This window comes from Jatropha curcas, chromosome 8 (genome assembly GCF_041381405.1).
Source record: "Jatropha curcas cultivar XTBG-Jc1 chromosome 8, XTBG_Jcur_1.0, whole genome shotgun sequence".
Taxonomy (NCBI): Eukaryota; Viridiplantae; Streptophyta; class Magnoliopsida; order Malpighiales; family Euphorbiaceae; genus Jatropha; species Jatropha curcas.
The window spans coordinates 13,113,949-13,134,033 of record NC_143158.1 but is presented as its reverse complement, the minus strand read 5'-3'; the positions used below and the strand labels follow the sequence as shown (position 1 = coordinate 13,134,033).

Genomic DNA, 20,085 nt, shown 5'->3' with positions numbered 1-20,085 from the left:
CGTTCAAAACTGAAAAGGAAGCTGCCTCAATCCATTTGGTGAAATAATCTACAGCGACCAGGATAAACTGATGGCCATTAGAGGCTTTCGGGTGGATTTTTCCAATTACATCTATGCCCCAAGTTGCAAAAGGCCACGGTGAAGCAATTGGATTTAAATTGACCGGAGGCCGTTTTTGCAGCTTAGCGAAAATTTGGCACTCATGGCACTTCCGCACGTGCCTCACACAATCCGCATTCATAGTTGACCAATAATAACCTAGGTTCATGATTTTCGAGCCAAGGCTATCCCGTGCATGTGTGATCCAGATTCCCCATTATGCACGGAATCCATAATGGTTTAAGCCTCCTCTTCACCAACGCACCTTAGGTGCAAGCCGTTCCAACTTCTTTTATACAGAACTCCCCCAGTAAGGAAGTATCCAGATGCTAACTGTCTTAATGTCCGTTGATCAGTTTTGGTGGATCCCTCCGGGTAGGCTTCATTCTGAAGGTAATTTTGTATATCCCAAAACCAAGGCTTGTCATCTACCAAATGCATGACGTGTGCTGGCTGTTTCTGAAGCCTAACTGTCAGGGGCTAAATAACTTGGTCTCTCCCTACATTAACCATGGAGGCCAAAGTGGCCAGGGCATCAGCGAATTGATTTTTGGCTCGCGGCAGGTAGTGGAAAGATAATTCCTCAAACTGTTGAGCCAATTCGTCTAAGCGTTGTAGGTAAGGAACCAAACGCTCTTCCTTGATTTTCCACTTCCTTAGAGCCTGGGAGACTATCAAGTTGGAATCTCCGAAAACCCTGAGGACTTTTATCTCTTTTTCCAAGGTTGCTTCTAACCCCTTGATGCAGGCTTCGTATTCGGCCTCATTATTGGTACAGTCGAAGTCTAGTTTAACTGCAATTGGGATGTATTCTCCACAAGGAGTTTTGAATACAACTCCAACCCCATTTCCATGGTAGTTCGAAGCTCCATCGAAGTACATCTCCCAGACCTGACTTTCCAAGTTTAACAGGTCTTCGTCGGGGAACTCTACCTCCGGCATTTGGTCTTCGACCGGTAATTCTGCTAATTGGTCAGCCAAGGCTCCACCTTTTACTGCCTTACGTTGTACAAACTTTAAATCATAAGCTGCAAGCACTGACACCCACTTTGCCATCTTACAGTCAAGAACCGGCCTTTCCATAAGGAATTTCAAGGGGTTCGATTCAGAGATTACGTGTGTAGTGTAAGACGAGAGGTAGTGTTGCAGCTTGGTACAGGCCCAGACTAGAGCCAGACACAACTTCTCTATCTTGTTGTATTTCAACTCATATTCCAGCATCCTCTTGCTAAGGTAATACACGACATTTTCTATCCTTGTATCTTCTGCTTGTTGAGCTAATATGGCACCCATTGCTTCTTCTGTCACAGACAGGTACAGTAGCAAAGGCTTTCCTAGCCTTGGTGGTTGTAAAACAGGCGGGGATAGCAGGTATTGCTTGACTTGGTCGAAAGCCGCCTGACAATCCTCATTCCATTTGACTGCTACTCCTTTCCTAAGTAGTTTGAAAATCGGACCACAAGTATCGGCCAACTGATTGATGAACCGGCTGATGTACTGTAGCCTTCCTAGGAAACCTCGGACTTCTTTTTCGGTCCGTGGTGCTGGCATTTCCAGAATAGCTCTAGCTTTCGAAGGATCAATCTCTATGCCCTTCCGACTAACCATGTGCCCCAGAAATACTCCGGATGTGGCTCCAAACAGACATTTTGCCGGGTTGAGCTTCAAATTATACTTTCGAAGTCTAAGGAAGAACTTCTCAAGTGCGGTCGTATGTTCTTCGGTTGTTTTCGACTTAACCACCATATCATCCACATACACTTCCACCTCTCCGTGAATCATGTCGTGAAAGATGGTTGTTGCCATTCTTTGATAGGTTGCCCCGGCATTTTTGAGCCCGAAGGGCATGACCCTATAGCAGTAGGTTCCCCATTCTGTGATGAATGCCGTCTTCTCTTTGTCTGGCAAATGCATCAGTATTTGATTGTACCCGACAGCAAGATCGGTCAAAGAGACCATTTCGTGTCCAGCCATTCGATCCACCAGTAAGTCAATATGTGGCAGGGGAAAATCATCCTTCGGACAAGCTTTATTCAAACCCCTGTAATCCACACACATTCGCACCTTTCCATCCTTCTTAGGAACCGGCACTATGTTTGCTAACCAAGTCGGGTAGGCGATGGGTTCTATGAACTTATTCTCTAGCTGCTTGGCAACCTCCTCCTTGATTTTTAAGGACCATTCTGTCTTCAGTCTTCTGAGCTTCTGTTTCACCGGCTTGGTCTCCGGATACACTGGAATCTTGTGCACCACTATTGCTGGGTCAATTCCCGTGATGTCACTCGCTTTCCACATGAAGCAATCAGCAAATTTCTTCAAACATTCACTGATATGTTCCCTGTTCATACAATCAGATGCAATGTATGTGTATTTATTTTCCTCTTTGCCAATCATTATTTTTTCTTTTTCATCTTTTATTTCATTTATTTGATTATTACTTTTGCTTGGAAATGCTTGGAAAGATAAACACGCAGGGTAATCAAGAATTTGCAAGCCTTTATTGATTATGACGGAATCGTCTTCAAAGATTACATCAAATTTGAAATCTGGATCCTCTAGATCCGACACAGAACTAGACTCTGACTCGATTTCAGACTCGGGGTCAGACTCAGACTCAATACAGGATTTGTTTACAGAGGGAGGTACTAGGTTTGACTTGGGAGGGGGTTTGTCAGCAGTGTGCTCCTTCTCGGCGTACCAATTGTCAAGAGGTCCTTCGCTCGGCTTGATCAGGTTGCACAAGTCTTGATTCCCATCACTTCCGGTGATAACTGCAACCTCATCAAAGAGATTAGGCTGCATGAAGTCTTCTGCCTCCAGCTCGGTTACTATCTCGGGCTTGTTGCCCCAAACATCCGAGAATATTTCTATCCCAGGCAGCATCTTCTTAACAGTTGGGCAGCAAAAGGGCTCCCGGAAGCCACAGTAAGGAACTGCTTCTCTGGGTTTGCAGAAGTAACTGTTCAAAGTGAGAAGGTAAGGCCGCATCTGTATACTTTGCTTCCTTCCTCTTCGGGTTTTCTCAGCACGCTCTTCGTCAGTGGGCTCATAACCCAGTCCATAGGTCCCTTCATTCACTGGGCATTCCCAAGCTTGTAGTGCAGGATATGTTTTCCCAGACCTCGCCATAATCATTCCTGGCAAATAGGACATTTTCTGCATCAGAGGAACTATACAGTTTATCTGTACCGTCCCGAAATCAAAGAGAATTCGAGAGTTTGCAGTTTTCCCTTCCATGAACTGTACAGTATCATACTGAAATCCCGAAAGGGGTAGGTTGGCTGTCTCAGGGTTGACCTCAAAGAGAGGTTGGCCCTTTGGTTTTTTAAGCTGATTGTAGTCATCTCCTTGAATGGTGACAACTTTGTCTTCATAGGGGAATTTGACCTTTTGATGTAGGGATGAGGGCACCGCCTTAGTATGATGTATCCATGGCCGACCCAGGAGCAGGTTGAAGCTAGTTGGTACATCAATTACCTAGAATGGGACTTCCATCACTGCTGGCCCGACAGTTAACTTCAGCGTGGCAACTCCCAACACTTCCCTTCGGGTACTGTCATAGGCCTTTACTATCTGATCAGAGGGGGTGAAATCTATTTCTTCTAACCCCAGGCAACTGGCTACCCTTAGTGGGCAGACATTCAGAGCTGACCCATTGTCAACAAGAACCATGGGCACAGTTTTGTCTCTGGTCTGGACCGTGACATACAGGGCATTATTATGACTGCCCCCTTCCTTAGGCAAATCCTCGTCAGAAAACCCGATGCTTTGTACTTTGGATGATTGGGTAAGGGTGGATACTAGTACTTCAGGGCTAATCTCCACTGATGTCTGTAATTGGCTCAAAGCCTTGCAGAGAGCTTGGCGATGAGGAAAGGATGATGCCAAAAGTTCCCAGATTGACACCCTAGCTTGTGTCTTTTTCAATTGTGAGAGTACTGGGTCCTCCTTCGGCTCCTTTACCTTCTGATAGGGCTTATTCTGGATTTTATCCAAGACCAACGGTTCGTACTACCTCCCGCTCCTGGTAATGGCATCGACTTCTTCGCTCAGGTCATTCAAATCCAAGACACAGATGTTGTTCATTTCAAGGAACAGTTTGAAAGGATCGATTGGTTCCTGGTCAGTCATAATAGCATTTATCCCATGATTTGGCAAAGGATTAGTGTGATAAGTGTAAATTTTATAGTGTTTTTAATATAGTTTTTATTAGAATTTTAGTAAGTTTTTACTTCTTTAATTTAATTTTAAATCACTTTTAGTATAATTGTGTTTAAAAGCTTCCTTGGTCTTTAATCCGCTTGATCTAAGAGAAAATTGCAGAAATTTGGCGCAGAAAAAGAACTTTAGAATGCAAGGCACTCAGTTTCTAGCACGCCCAGCCCGTGCTGGAAGGCACAACCGTGCTAGAAGCCAAGTAAACCAAAGGAGAGACCGAAGAGAGCACGGCCAGGGTGTGTCAATAGGCACGGCCGTGCTACAATGGGACCAGGGCGTGTCAAGCATAGCACGCCCATGGCAACTCTAGACAGACTTCCAGAGAAGAGCACGCCCTGCCTGTGCTCTGTAGCACGCCTATGCTGCCCAGGCGAAACCAGCGTGAATTTAACACGCAAATCAAGCCTTTCTCACATGGGCCGACTTCAAGGAGTTTCCTAAACACACTAAACAAGACCTGGACCTATTCTTGAAGAAAAAGGAGTCCTAATCAAGAAGAAATCAAGAGCCTAAACAGTTATGATCTCCTATAAAGGATTTTGTGCTAAATAAGGATTCTATTTCCTAAAAGGAGTCAGACTTGCCTTCAGGATCTCTATATAAAGGGAGGAACTTCTCATAGTAAACACTCTCGTTTTTTGTACAATTCTTTACATAATTCTCTTCTTCTCAAAGATTTCAAGCTTCAAATAATTGTGCTACGATTCAAGGAAGCCATCAACATAGTTGTGATACAGTTTTTATTCTAAACTCTTCATCTTGTTTCTTTCTTTATTATTGTCTTTAAATATGATGAATGATTCAAGTGTGATTGAGTTTAATTTAATTACTATGTCCAGCTAAACTTTTATACTAGGGATTTGATGTAATTTAATTCGATTCCAGCTTATAATATTAGATTTATTTTTCTTTGTTCTTGTTATAACTTATTATTGTGCTTAAGGCTTCCAGGCAGAAAATTTCCCCTGGATTGATTTATTTCAATAATCACATTCGGGAGAAGGGTTATTGATATGAAAAAGATAATAATTTACTTGAGAATAATAACTTGATGTGGAAACTATATGGTTTGACTCAAGGGGGGCTTTCATAAGTTAATAAATTATTAAGTTGTGAATTCACAAAGCAACCATGAAACCTAATGATCTGATTTATGTTTAATTTCACTATTAAGATAGGTAATTAAATTGGATTAGAATAGCTAACAATAAATCGGGAGAGCTTGTTAGTAACCTTAGGGTTGTTTCTCCTACTTGAATAATTAAACTTGATTAATGAACTAATAGAATAAGCTGGATAGAATTAAATGAAATCAAATTCCCTAGTAGCTTAATCCCCTGATTTCTTTTCACCTAAATTTTGTGTTTGATCTCTTTTACTTTGAATTTTATTTACTTTACAGCGAATTCCTTTTATCATCGTCTAAATAATAATAGATTAACATAATTTTGGTAATTGATAAACAATCCCTGTGGATACGATACTTTCTTACTCTATATTACTTGTTGCGATTTTGTATACTTGCGAAAACCGTCGTCAAGTTTTTGGCGTCGTTGCCGAGGATTGGCGTATCAATATCAATACGAATTACCCTGTTATTAATTTAGACACTCCTTCGTTTTTATTTAATTTTCTTTTAAGTGTTGTTCCAGGTGTTTTATGCAAAGAAGATCAAGGACGACTGAACCTCTAGTCTTTGACCCAGAAATTGAAAGGACCTTTCGTAGGTACAACGCTGCAAGAAAAGCAAGAGAAATAAAACTCGAACAACAAGCAGACATGGCCAACGAAAACGAAAACAGAAACGAAAACGTAGTTGGACCACCACTTCAACATCCGGTCCGTACCTTAAGGGATTATACAACACCTAATCTGAATGGGACAACCTCAAGTATTACAAGACCTAGGGTAGAAGCTAATAACTTTGAGATTAAACCTGCAATTATCCAAATGCTCTCTACCTCGATCCAATATGGAGGTTTGCCTAGTGAAGATCCTAATGCTCACATCACCAATTTTTTGGAAATTTGTGACACATTCAAACAAAATGGTGTTTCTGAAGATGCAATCAAGTTGAGGCTTTTTCCTTTTACTCTTAGGGATAAAGCTAGATCATGGTTACAATCGTGTCCCGCTGGAAGTTTTACCACATGGGATGAATTAGCTCAAAAATTCCTAGCTAAATTCTTCCCATCCTTAAAAACCACCAAGCTGCGTAATGAGATAATGACATTTGCTCATCATGATCAAGAAAGCTTGTACGAAGCTTGGGAAAGATTCAAGGACTTGCTAAGGAAGTGCCCGCATCACAGTTTGCCCAAGTGGCTACAGGTACAAACTTTTTATAATGCATTATCTCCTAATATTAAAATCACTTTAGATGCAGCTGCAGGTGGATCCTTTGAAAAGAAAGGTATTGATGAAGCATATGAGTTGATAGAGAAGATGGCAAGCAACAGCCACTACCAAAACAATACCGAAAGGAGAAGAACTGCAGGAATCTATGAAATAGACGTCATTACAGCACTCAATGCCAAGGTAGATAACATGGTAAGGAAATTGGACATGTTAACCACTAATCCTGTGAATTCGATTATGCAAGTGTGTGATAGGTGCAATGGACAACATGGAATTGGGGAATGCATCATGGACTCCTTAAATCCGCAGACTTTGGAGCAAGTGAACTATGTGATGAATCAAGGAAGAAAGAATTACCCTTATTCAAATTCATATGATAACAGGTTAAGGAATCATCCTAACCTATCTTATGGTAATCCTAACAATGCCTTGAATACACCCCCAGGGTTTCACCCTCCAGAAAAGAAATCTCATGATGACCTCCTCACTGCCCTCTCCAAATCACACATGGAATTCATGAATGAAACCAGGGAGAACCATAAAATCTAGCAAGCTGCAATCAGGAATTTGGAGATTCAGTTAGGGCAGTTCGCAAACATGATGGCATCTCGACCTCAAGGTACGTTACCTAGCAATACTGAAAAGAATCCAAAAGAACAAGTGCAGGCTATCACCTTGAGGAGTGGCAAACAATTAGATGAACCACTGAGGAAAGAAAAGGAGGAAAAAGAACAATCAAAAGTGCCTATCATTGACTTAGAGGAAAAAGAAAAGGTAAAACCCTATGTTCCCCCTGTTCCCTTTCCACAAAGATTAAAGCACAAGATGACAAGAGCTTCCTTAAGTTTCTGGATGTGTTTAAGAAGCTTCAAATTAATATTCCTTTTGCTGAAGCTCTTGCTCAAATGCCTAGCTATGCTAAATTCCTAAAAGATATCTTGAGCAAGAAATGAAAAATTGATGATCAAGGAACGGTAATGTTAACTGAGGAGTGCAGTGCAATTATCCAAAACAAACTGCCTCCAAAGTTAAAAGATCCAGGAAGTTTTTCTATCCCTTGTAACATTGGTAATCTTGACTTTGAAAAGGCTTTGGCAGATTTAGGTGCTAGCATTAATCTTATGTCCTATGAAGTTTTTAAGATGCTAGGTATGGGAGAGCTCAAACCAACAAGGATGTCTTTGCAATTAGCAGATCGTTCAATTAAATATCCTAGAGGGATTGTAGAAGACGTGCTTGTAAAGGTAGGTACATTCATCTTTCCTGTTGATTTTGTTATTCTTGATATTGATGAAGACAGGGAAGGATCTCTAATCCTTGGAAGACCTTTTCTTGCAACTGCAAGAGCATTGATAGATGTCTATGAGGGTAAGTTGACTCTTAGAGTTGGACAGGAAGAGATTGTATTTGATGTACTTAAATCTTGTAAACTCCCTATGGATCATGGAGACTGTTTTAGAATTGACGTAATCGATGAATGTGTGGAGACCACTTTGCATGTTGAAAATAATGCTAACGAATCAAGCATCTTGAATGAAAAAGAAAAGGAACTACCTAAGCATGAACTGAAACAACTTCCACCTCATTTAAAACATGCATTTCTAGGTGAGAACCATTCTTTTCCTGTTATTATTTCTTCTCACTTAACGCTTGATCAAGAGGAAAGGTTGTTACAGGTTTTACAAAGGCACAAGAAAGCATTAGGATGGTCCATCTCGGATCTACAAGGAATAAGCCCAAGTGTGTGCATGCATAAAATCTTAATGGAAGAAGACTACAAGCCTTCAATCGAGCACCAAAGGCGACTGAATCCTAACATGAAGGAGGTAGTTAAGGCTGAAATTATTAAACTCTTAGATGCCGGCATCATTTATCCAATTTCAGACAGTAATTGGGTAAGTCCTGTCCAAGTTGTTCCAAAGAAGGGAGGTATGACTGTTATTTCTAATGAAAATAATGAATTAATCCCCACAAGAACAGTCACAGGTTGGCGTGTGTGCATAGATTATAGAAAATTAAATAAAGCAACACGCAAAGATCATTTTCCCCTTCCCTTTATTGATCAAATGCTTGAAAGGCTTGCAGGTTATCATTTTTATTGTTTCTTAGATGGCTATTCAGGGTACTTCCAAATACCTATAGCCCCTGAAGACCAAGAGAAAACTACATTCACTTGTCCTTATGGCACTTTTGCCTATAGGAGAATGCCTTTTGGGCTATGCAATGCCCCTGCAACCTTTCAAAGGTGCATGATGTCCATCTTTTCTGATATGGTGGAAAAATTTATTGAAATATTCATGGATGATTTTTCTGTATTTGGTTCTTCCTTCGATGCATGCCTTCATAATTTATCTTTAGTGATGCAACGATGTGAAGATACTAACCTTGTGTTAAATTGGGAAAAATGTCACTTCATGGTTAGTGAAGGTATTGTCCTAGGGCATAAAATCTCTCAAAAGGGGATTGAAGTAGACAAGGCAAAAATTGAGGTAATTGAAAAACTACCTCCCCCTAACACAGTGAAGGGCATAAGAAGTTTTCTTGGGCATGCAGGATTTTACAGGAGATTCATAAGGGATTTCTCAAAAATCACTAAACCTCTTTGCAATCTACTAGTTAAAGATGTTCCTTTTGATTTTGACAAAGATTGTTTAGATGCTTTTAACAGGTTAAAGAAGGAGTTAATCTCAGCCCCGATCATCACTACACCAGATTGGACTTTACCCTTTGAACTCATGTGTGATGCTAGTGATCATGCTGTAGGAGCTGTTCTTGGACAAAGAAAAGACAAGAAGTTGCATGTTATTTATTATGCAAGTCGCACATTAAATGATGCGCAATTAAATTATGCAACTACGGAAAAAGAACTGCTAGCTATTGTTTTTGCTTTTGACAAATTCAGGGCATATCTAATTGGAGCTAAAACAATAGTCTACACAGATCACTCCGCCATCAAATACTTGCTGGAGAAGAAAGATGCAAAGCCAAGACTCATTCGTTGGGTACTTCTATTGCAAGAGTTTGACTTAGAAATTCGCGACAAAAAGGGGACCGAGAACCTCGTTGCTGACCATCTTTCCAGACTTGAATTGGGGGAAGAAGACACAAGCGAGCTACAAATCAATGAAAGCTTTCCTCATGAGCAACTTCTTCTAATGGCAAATGCTCAAACCCCCTGGTACGCTGACATTATTAATTATCTTGTTTGCAAAATTCCTCCTCCCAATTTTTCTTACGAACAAAGAAAAATTTTTTTTCATGATATCAAATTCTACTATTGGGAGGAGCCATTTTTGTTCAAGTATTGTAGTGATCAGCTCTTCAGGAGATGTATACCGGAAACTGAAATAGAAAGTGTCCTTAAATTCTGCCATTCAATGGAATGTGGAGGCCACTTTGGAGCAAACAAGACAGCTGCGCGTATATTAGAAAGTGGTTTGTATTGGCCTAATCTTTTTAAAGATGCTTATAACTATGTTCGTCTTTGTGATCGTTGTCAAAGGTTAGGTAACATTTCGAAGAGACATGAAATGCCCCTGAACAGCATCCTTGAAGTCGAAATCTTCGATGTATGGGGTCTGGACTTTATGGGACCTTTTCCACCATCATATTCAAATCAATACATTCTAGTGGCGGTGGATTATGTGTCAAAGTGGGCAGAAGCTGTTGCTCTTCCAAACAACGATGCCAAAAGTGTGATGAGCTTCATTAAGAAAAACATTTTTACAAGGCATGGAACTCCCAGGGCGATAATCACGGACGGAGGTAAGCATTTTTGTAATAGATATTTAGACTCCCTTCTTGCAAAATATAGCGTCACTCATCGGGTAGGTACTCCATATCATCCTCAAACCAGTGGACAAGTAGAGGTCACTAATAGAGAAATCAAAAAGATCCTCGAAACCACTGTTGGACAATCGAGAAAGGATTGGTCCAAAAAGCTAGACGATGCTCTATGGGCCTACAGAACGGCATTCAAAACGCCTATAGGTATGTCTCCATATCGCATGGTGTATGGTAAGGCTTGTCATCTTCCTGTAGAGTTAGAACATAAGGCGTTTTGGGCCATTCAATTTTTTAACTTTAATGCAAAGGAGGTTGGTCAAAAGCGATTGCTACAGCTAAACATGATGGATGAAATGCGCCTTCACGCTTATGAAAATGCCAAAATATACAAAGATCGTACTAAACAATGGCATGATAAGCGCATTATCATGAGGGATCTAAAGGTAGGCCAGCAGGTGTTGCTCTATAACTCTAGACTTCGGCTATTTCCTGGTAAGTTGCACTCTAGGTGGTCTGGACCATTCACAATCAAGGAAATCTTTCCTCATGGCGCGATTGAAATAGTGGATGGTAAGTCGAATCGAAGTTTCAAGGTAAATGCTCAACGTTTGAGAAGCTATTATAATGAAAACTTTGAACCCATCAAGACTACAATTGGTCTTGCTTAGCCTAAACTAAGATAAGTGCGTCGAACTTAACAACGTTAAACAAAAGTGCTCATGGGAGACAACCCATCTATTTTTATTAAATTTTTGTCCATTTATTTATTTTTATTCCCTATTTTATTTGTCAAAATCCCAAATCTTTTCCATAAGTGATCTTTTGTTTAGTTCAGAGTTTGTAGGAAAAAGTGGAAATCCAGAACCAAGCACGCCCCAGGCGTGCCCTGAAGCACGCCCGTGCCATGAAATGAGAAGCCAGCCCACCCAGGCGTGCCCTGAAGCACGCTCGTGCATTTTTCCAAGGTATTGATACTTGAAGGTCAGAGAAGAGCACGCCTCAGGCGTGCCCACCAGCACGCTCGTGCCATAGAAAAGAGATAAACATACTGGAGGGTCAGAAGATTTGCAAGAAAAACTCGCGAGCGCACCTTCCATCTGCACGGGCGCGAGCTGAAGTCGCGAGCGCGACATTCACAAGCGCGAGCGCGACAATTAGAAAAGAGAGTCAGAAGATTTGTAAGAAAAACTCGCAAGCGCACCTTTCATATACGCGGGCGCGAGCTTCAGTCGCGAGCGCGACATTCATATACGCGGGCGCGACAAGCAGATCTGAGTGTCAGAAGCAATTGGACCTGAAGTCGCGAGCGCGATATTCATATGCGCGGGCGCGAGAAAGCACCTTTGAAAGGCAGAAAGTTTGCCAGCAAAATACGCGAGCGCGAAAAGAACTTGAGAGGCAGGGACAAGCACGCCCAAGCCGTGCTATGTAGCACGCCCGTGCCAGGTACGCCACTTTTGTTATTTTGCAGGTCAGAGGGAAGCACGCCCAGCTGTGCTCATCAGCACGGCCGTGCCACGATCAGACCAACTCATTTATTGGCGCCCCTATTTAAAGAGCACGCCTCCGAACCTTCTCTTTTCCATCTCGCACGCCCTAGCCGTCAACTCCTTTCTCTCAAACTTTCTCTTTTCTTCTCCCTTTTCTCTCAAATCAAACACTCTCCACCCAAAATTTTCACATAATCAACTCCAACAATGCCTCCTAGATACAAATGTAGCAGACCCGCATCATCCGTTGCTGCTCGGAAGCATTCGACTACGCGATCCTCCACGGCTCCTCAACCTCCTTCACCTCCTGAAATTCCATTCGAGTTTGCCTCATCCGATCAACAAGAAAGGTACACAAAATTATCTCTTCGGCCTATTTTACCGAATAGATTTATTGATGAGACTGCCTTAACGCAAGTGGGTCTTAGGGATATTGTGTTAGACCCTCTTAAGAGAATAGGATGGGGGGAATTTATTGATATGAAGGACTTAGTTTCTGCCCCTCTAACTCTAGAATTTCTAAGTTCCTATCGCGCTTTTATTCCATTATTGCCTAATTCACCACCAAGCAAGGTTAACTTTAGGCTTCTTAGTCAAGACTTTGAACTAACTGTGAATGAAATTAGCCACATTTTTGGGTTTCCTACAGACAATAGCCACATACAAATATCTAGTGATTTTAGTGCGTGAAATACTTGGCAAAATTTGACAGGTGAAGTGAATTATAATCCTAGATATTCTAAAGCATCCAAATTAAAAAAACCTTCCTTGCGCTACATTCACAAATTCTTATCTAATTCCATTTTTGGAAGGAGTGAAAGCGATGGGGTGCTAAGTTTGAACGAATTATGTTAACTGATCAAGCATAGCACGCCCATGGCAACTCTAGACAGACTTCCAGAGAAGAGCACGCCCTACCTGTGCTCTGTAGCACGCCCGTGCCTTAGTACTTCACTAGCCCGTGCTACCTAGCACGCCCCGTGCTTCACTAGCCAGACTCCCAGAACCAAGCACACCCAGCCCGTGCCATGAAGCACGCCCGTGCTGCCCAAGCGGAACCAGCGTGAATTTAACACACAAATCAAGCCTTTCTCACATGGGCCGACTTCAAGGAGTTTCCTAAACACACTAAACAAGACCTGGACCTATTCTTGAAGAAAAAGGAGTCCTAATCAAGAAGAAATCAAGAGCCTAAACAGTTATGATCTCCTATAAAGGATTTTGTGCTAAATAAGGATTCTATTTCCTAAAAGGAGTCAGACTTGCCTTCAGGATCTCTATATAAAGGGAGGAACTTCTCATAGTAAACACTCTCGTTTTTTGTACAATTCTTTACATAATTCTCTTCTTCTCAAAGATTTCAAGCTTCAAATAATTGTGCTAAGATTCAAGGAAGCCATCAACATAGTTGTGATACAGTTTTTATTCTAAACTCTTCATCTTGTTTCTTTCTTTATTATTGTCTTTAAATATGATGAATGATTCAAGTGTGATTGAGTTTAATTTAATTACTATGTCTAGCTAAACTTTTATACTAGGGATTTGATGTAATTTAATTCGATTCCAGCTTATAATATTAGATTTATTTTTCTTTGTTCTTGTTATAACTTATTATTGTGCTTAAGGCTTCCAGGCAGAAAATTTCCCCTGGATTGATTTATTTCAATAATCACATTCGGGAGAAGGGTTATTGATATGAAAAAGATAATAATTTACTTGAGAATAATAACTTGATGTGGAAACTATATGGTTTGACTCAAGGGGGGCTTTCATAAGTTAATAAATTATTAAGTTGTGAATTCACAAAGCAACCATGAAACCTAATGATCTGATTTATGTTTAATTTCACTATTAAGATAGGTAATTAAATTGGATTAGAATAGCTAACAATAAATCGGGAGAGCTTGTTAGTAACCTTAGGGTTGTTTCTCCTACTTGAACAATTAAACTTGATTAATGAACTAATAGAATAAGCTTGATAGAATTAAATGAAATCAAATTCCCTAGTAGCTTAATCCCCTGATTTCTTTTCACCTAAATTTTGTGTTTGATCTCTTTTACTTTGAATTTTATTTACTTTACAGCGAATTCCTTTTATCATCGTCTAAATAATAATAGGTTAACATAATTTTGGTAATTGATAAACAATCCCTGTGGATACGATACTTTCTTAACTATATTACTTGTTGCGATTTCGTATACTTGTGAAAACCGTTGTCATAGTGCTAATGTTAGGCTTACTCCTCGGAATGATCGAGCCATTGTCTACTAGGTCCTGGATGCGGTTTTTGAGTGTCCAGCAGGCTTCGGTCTTGTGCCCGTATCCCTGATGATACTCGCAATATTCATCTGCCTTGTAGTTTCTTGGCAATGGATTGGGAGGTGGCCTTGCTTCTAGAGGCTTGATATAGTTGGCCTTGACAGCCTCTCTAAAAACCAAAAGGATTGGCATTCCAAGGTCAGTGTATGTTCTTCTCGACTGATTACCATTCCTCATGTTCCCCACACGTAATGGGTTAGAGGGGGTGATGCTCGCCACTTCGTGGACTTTGCTAGCTTGGCTAGGCTTCTTGTATTTAGAGGTTCCTGAGTCTTCTTTCAGTTGCCCTATTTGGATCAGATCTTCCACCTTTGTAGCAGTGGCGATGAGCGACTGGAACGTTGGTAGGTACTGGGTTTGCAATCGTTGTTGGTAAACAGGCTGCAGGTTTTTTATTATTATATCGACCTGCTCCTGCTCAGAAGGCCGATTAATCATCTGGGCAGCCTTGGCCCTCCACCTCGTAAGGAACGAGGAGAAAGGCTCATTATTCTTCTGCTTGGTGGTCTCTAACTCTCTTCGAGTAACATCCACCTCCATATTGTAGTGGTACTGTGAATTGAATGCATTACAGATATCCTCCCAGGTCTTCATCTTAGACCAATCAAGGCTAACAAACCATCTTAATGCAGCACCGGTAAGAGATTGTTGGAACAACTGAGCAAGGAGCTCACTGCTCAATCCGAATGGGTTTAGGGCACCCACATACATTTTCAAATGTGTTTTAGGACAAGTGGTTCCATCAAACTTGTCCATGTTGGGCATTTTGAATTTAGTTGGTAACCTGGCTTCGGGGAACAAAGACAAAGAGTCCATGTCCACCACTTCCTTGTGGGTCTTCAGGGCAGTGATAGACCTTTCCAGTAGTTCCAACTTTTCCCTCATCCTTTGAGCTTCTAGCTCGGAAGCAGTTTTGGAGGGCATGTCGTCCAGGTTCAGGGTAGGGTTTGTAGGTTCAGCAGCAGGTCCCTGATTGGAGGCAGCAGGTCCACTTCCCCCAGCGGAAGCCCCATTTCCATTTCCATTCCCATTACCCAGTTCAGCTATCAGGGCGGTCCTTTGGGCAGCCAGTGCTTCATTCATTCTGGCCTCCATTCTAGCCTCTAGTTGTTCAATGAGGATTTGGATATCAGCAAGTGATGCCATTGGTGCAAATAAAGTTGTAGGAGTTGCAGGTGAAGCTAGTGTAGCTGGTGAAGCTGGTGAAGCTGGTGATAGTACTGTAGGTGTGGCTGGCACTGATGTGGGCACTTGGATCATGGGCACCTGAAAGTACAAGGGTAGTTGGATTAGGTATAGTGTTTGGTGTATGAGGTAGGTTGACTCCTTGTCCAACTGTGCATGACTAATGGTGAAAGAGTGTTTTCCGTCCTCTTTGCGTTTACCCCATGTTTATGGTATGTCGTGAATGCACGTAACAGCACGTCATAATCTATTTTAATGATATGGTTCTCATCATTGGGTGCATACAGTCCTAGAGGGTAGGTTCTATAGGCTATGACACGAATAGAGAATCGGCTTATAAAGGGACCCTTGAGCCTTGAGCATCGATATACCTAAACACATGTGGAACAAAGAGTTTCACGTGGGTCCAACAGTACGCATGCCCATGGGCCATCCCCAAAAGGATTAGGGATGGTTTTCGAAAACAGGGAGGACGCTTTGGCTGTCCGTCGACATAATCAAAGAGACCTGCCGATCAGCGCTACTTGCTATCCAGACTCAGAAGTTTGAACAGAGAGAGAAGAAATTCATTTGAAATTCATTTTTTATGCAATGGAGAAAAAGATTCTCAATCGTGCAAATAAATAAACAAATTTAAATGACTTAAAGCAAAGTTCAATTAGGTCCAAATTTTTCTTATTAAGCATTCTTAAAGAAAGAATACTTAAATTTTTTGTTGGGGTACCCTGCAAAACAAAACATAATACCCTAAAGAAGGGCCAGGTTAGTTCATACAACAATTGTAGTCCACTTTATGCAAAATGATTACATAAGTCCCCAGCAGAGTCGCCAAACTGTGAACCCCTCCCCCAAATATCATAGCATATGAATGCATGTGACTAAGGGTAGAAATGCACGTGAATGTATGAGTCGCCACCTTGTTTAATTATTTTCGGGTAAACTAGGAAAAACCCTAAGTTGACTCCAATTTTAATTAACCTAATTACTAGATTAATTATCCCAATGTCTAAGGCCTGGTTTGCGAACCCGAGGTGGATCCCGAGACCATGTCATGTTGATGAACTAACCAAAGAATGAATGCTTTGCAAGATATGATTTGGACCAATGAAAGTGTTTATGCGATTTTGACTTGCCGCTCGGGGTTATATCCCGAACGTGCCTACGTACTTCCGTTTGAAGGGAAGATCAAAGTCGACGTAGTTCGATAGGCCTCTTTTAGAGGGCTTTGAATGAGGATGCTTTATGCATGAGTGTGTGTATGCTTTGTGCATTTTGTTTAGGCATTTTGCCAAAGAATTGATTGATTTTTAGGCATTTGATGCCAAAAATGTTGATTTTAATGGCTTTTAGCCAAAAAGATTGATTTAGGCAATCGTTGCCAAAAATGATTAATTTTAGGCGATTGTCGCCAGAATGATTGATTTTAAAGCTTTTAGCCAAAAAGAGTGATTTAGGCAATTTGATTGCCAAAATGATGTTGATTGGGCGATTGTCGCCAAAACGATTGATTTAAGGCTTTTTGCCAAAATAAGTTGATTAATTTTAAGGCATTTTGCGAACAGATCGATTTAATTGTAGGCAATTTGTTGCCAAAACGTGATCGATTAAGGCTTTTGGCCACAATTATTAATTAATTGGGCTTAAGCCGGATTTGTTTGAAATAAAGGCGATTACACCATAGCTATTAATTAACTAGGTGTTTTAAGCCAATATTGTCGGATTTAGGCTTTAATACCACGATTATTAATTAATCGGGCATTTAGCCTAAATTTATTTAATTGAGGCAATTTGTTTGCCTAATGATGACATGGATGCATTTATGCAGTTGTAGAATTATTAGGAGTAGAAAAGAAGCATGCATGAAGTGCTAAAATTAAATAGGCAGAGTTCAGTTCATGTACCTGATTTAATCGTCGACCGCTTCTTAACTCCAGGTTAAGCTCCTCGTTAAGGGAATTAATTTTAATTTAATTTTAAGTGACCAAGTATCACAACAATAAAATAAAACTAAAATTAAAAAATGCAAGAAAGCAGTAAAGAATCGCAAAGAGCGTAGGGAGAAGGAGCGTCCGTCAACACAGACTCAGTGTCTCAAAACGGAGCCCCAGAGCCATTTTTTATAGGAAAAAACGTGACCCCGGGCGCCCCTGCCCGCCTGGGCTGGGCGGGCATGCCCGCCTGGCCTGGGCGGGCATGCCCACCCCCGCGGGTGGGCATGTGTGCCTTTTCCCCTCTCTTTTTTTTCGTTCCGGAGGCTTTTTCGGGAGTTCCGGACCTCCAAAAAATATTCCGAGACCAGTTCCGTGATCCTCGTAATTTTTCGGACATTTCAAGTACCATATTGGCACACTTCCAGTGAACTTTTTGAATGACCTCCGATCCGACCGGACTGTTTGCAGTCCAAAAAAAATGGCTCTTTGAGCCTCAAAATTTGAGTATTCACAACCAGTTCTGTGATCCCCATAATTTTCCAGACATTTCAAGTACCATATTGGCATATTTTCGGTGAACTTTCCGAATGGCTTCCGGTCCGACCGGACTGTTTGCAGTCCGGGAAAACTGGCTCTTTGAGTTTCAAAATTTGGGTATTCACACATATCACATCCCATTGGGTCCTACCCTAGGTGTCCTAGCTTACCAACATTACCCTATCTCACATACCCTATGAAAACACCTTATATAGGATAGTCTAATCATTTTGACTATGTCCTTTTACAGGTACCCGTCCAAAGACCACCTGTACCTGAAACACCAACTGAGCTCTCACCCACAAGTCCAACAACCCCGACTGCACCAATGGCATCACTCACTGACATCCAAAACATCATCGAACAACTAGAAGCCAGAATGGAGGCTAGAATGAATGAGGCATTGGCTGCCCAGAGGACTGCCCTAATAGCTAAACTAGGTGGTGGTAATAGGAATGGGGCTTCCGCCGGGGGAAGTGGACCCACTACCTCTAATCAGGGTCCTGCTGCTGAACCAACAAACCCTGTCCTTAACCTGGATGACATGCCCTCCAGAACTGCTTCTGAGCTGGAAGCTCAGAAAATGAGAGAGAAACTAGAACTCCTGGAAAGGTCTATTACTGCCCTTAAGACACACAAGGAAGTGGTGGACATGGACTCCTTGTCCTTGTTCCCTGAAGCAAGACTGCCCACGAAGTTCAAAATGCCCAACATGGACAAGTTTGATGGAACCACTTGTCCCAAAACGCACCTGAAAATGTATGTGGGTGCCCTCAACCCGTTTGGCCTGAACAGCGAGCTCCTTGCTCATTTGTTTCAGCAATCTTTGACTGGTGCTACATTAAGATGGTTTGTAAGCTTGGATCGTTCCAAAATGAAGAATTGGGAGGACATATGTAATGCTTTCAACACGCAGTACCATTATAATATCGAAGTGGATGTTACCCGGAGGGAGCTGGAAACCACTAAACAAAAGAACAATGAGCCCTTTTCCTCATTCCTTTCGAGGTGGAGAGCCAAAGCTGGTCAAATGATCAACCGACCCTCTGAACAGGAACAAGTTGACATAATAATCAAGAATTTACTGCCTGTCTACCAGTCACAGCTTCAAACACAGTACTTGCCTACGTTCCAATCGCTCATTGCGACTGCAACTAAGGTGGAAGACTTAATCCAGTTGGGTCAACTCAAAGAAGACTCATACAAGAGGCAGAATCATGCTGGACTTTGAAAAACCGCCTATAAGACCTGGTTGACAATGGGTCCATCATCCCCAAGAGCAAGCTGAACATCAACTAATCCATTGCTTAACCATGGGATTAATGCAAAATTGCTGAACAAGAATCGTTCAATCCTTTCAAACTTTTCTTAGAAATGAATGAAGTTTGTGTCTGAGAAGGTTGAGATCAAACCTCCAAAAGAACAAAGGAATTGTTCAAGACCAACAACAACCTGTCCGATCGATTTAAGCATCGAGAAGAACAAAGTCACTACAGTCAATCCAATCCTAGTCCATCACAGTCCACCTAGAGTCTATCTTTTAGGGTCTAGTTTTTTTTCTTTTCATTTTCATTTCCATTCAAGTGTTCATTCAATCCAAATTTGTAAATCTGAGTGTCTTTTGTACACAAATTTTGTCTTATCAATAAAAAGGATCAGTTTATGTCCCAATCATGTTTATACACTTTCCCTATTCTTTCCTGTGAAAGCACAAAAAAAAAAAATAAATTAAAAAAAATGATGATAAAAAAAAGGAAAAAAAAAGATAATAAAAATTGGCAAAGAAAAATGCATTCATTTGCTCTGCATCAATCAAAGCTGGGGGCATCCTAAGAAGCACCATCAAAGGGGAAGTTGTGAAGGGTAATCATGGAAAGGATCCAGCAAAGGGTACGCAAGACTTCAAACAGTACCGAGGCAAAGCCGATTGAAGGGGTTAGGGCCAGAATGGTTTCTCTGAAAACCCAGGAATGGAAGATGCTCCGACAGAGAGGTGTCTGAATTTTGAGCTTAAAACCGATAGAACAGAGAAGTTATGAATTGGGTTGGGTCTGCACGAAGTCGCAATGCTATCCATACACTACTCAAGTCATCTCAGAATCAAGTTGCCTCAAAATTCTTTATGGAGAGGCTGTTTCTAAGCAAGCCAAAGGAAAAACGG

General features: G+C 41.3%; 1 protein-coding gene and 1 non-coding gene across 2 annotated transcripts in view; one reads left to right on the top strand and one right to left on the bottom strand.

Annotated features, from left to right (window-relative positions):
* The window catches only part of LOC149494218 (uncharacterized), an 86,153-nt gene that overhangs the window by 17,105 nt on the left and 48,963 nt on the right, over positions 1-20,085 (top strand). Inside the window, exon 2 of the mRNA XM_089725428.1 lies at positions 6,171-6,855. Within this exon, the coding sequence (XP_089581554.1) occupies positions 6,171-6,855 (685 nt within the window). The remainder of the gene's footprint in view (positions 1-6,170; positions 6,856-20,085) is intronic.
* LOC149494219 (small nucleolar RNA R71) lies at positions 6,526-6,632 on the bottom strand. Its single transcript, XR_016322364.1, has one exon. It is a non-coding gene; the product is annotated as a small nucleolar RNA R71 (small nucleolar RNA).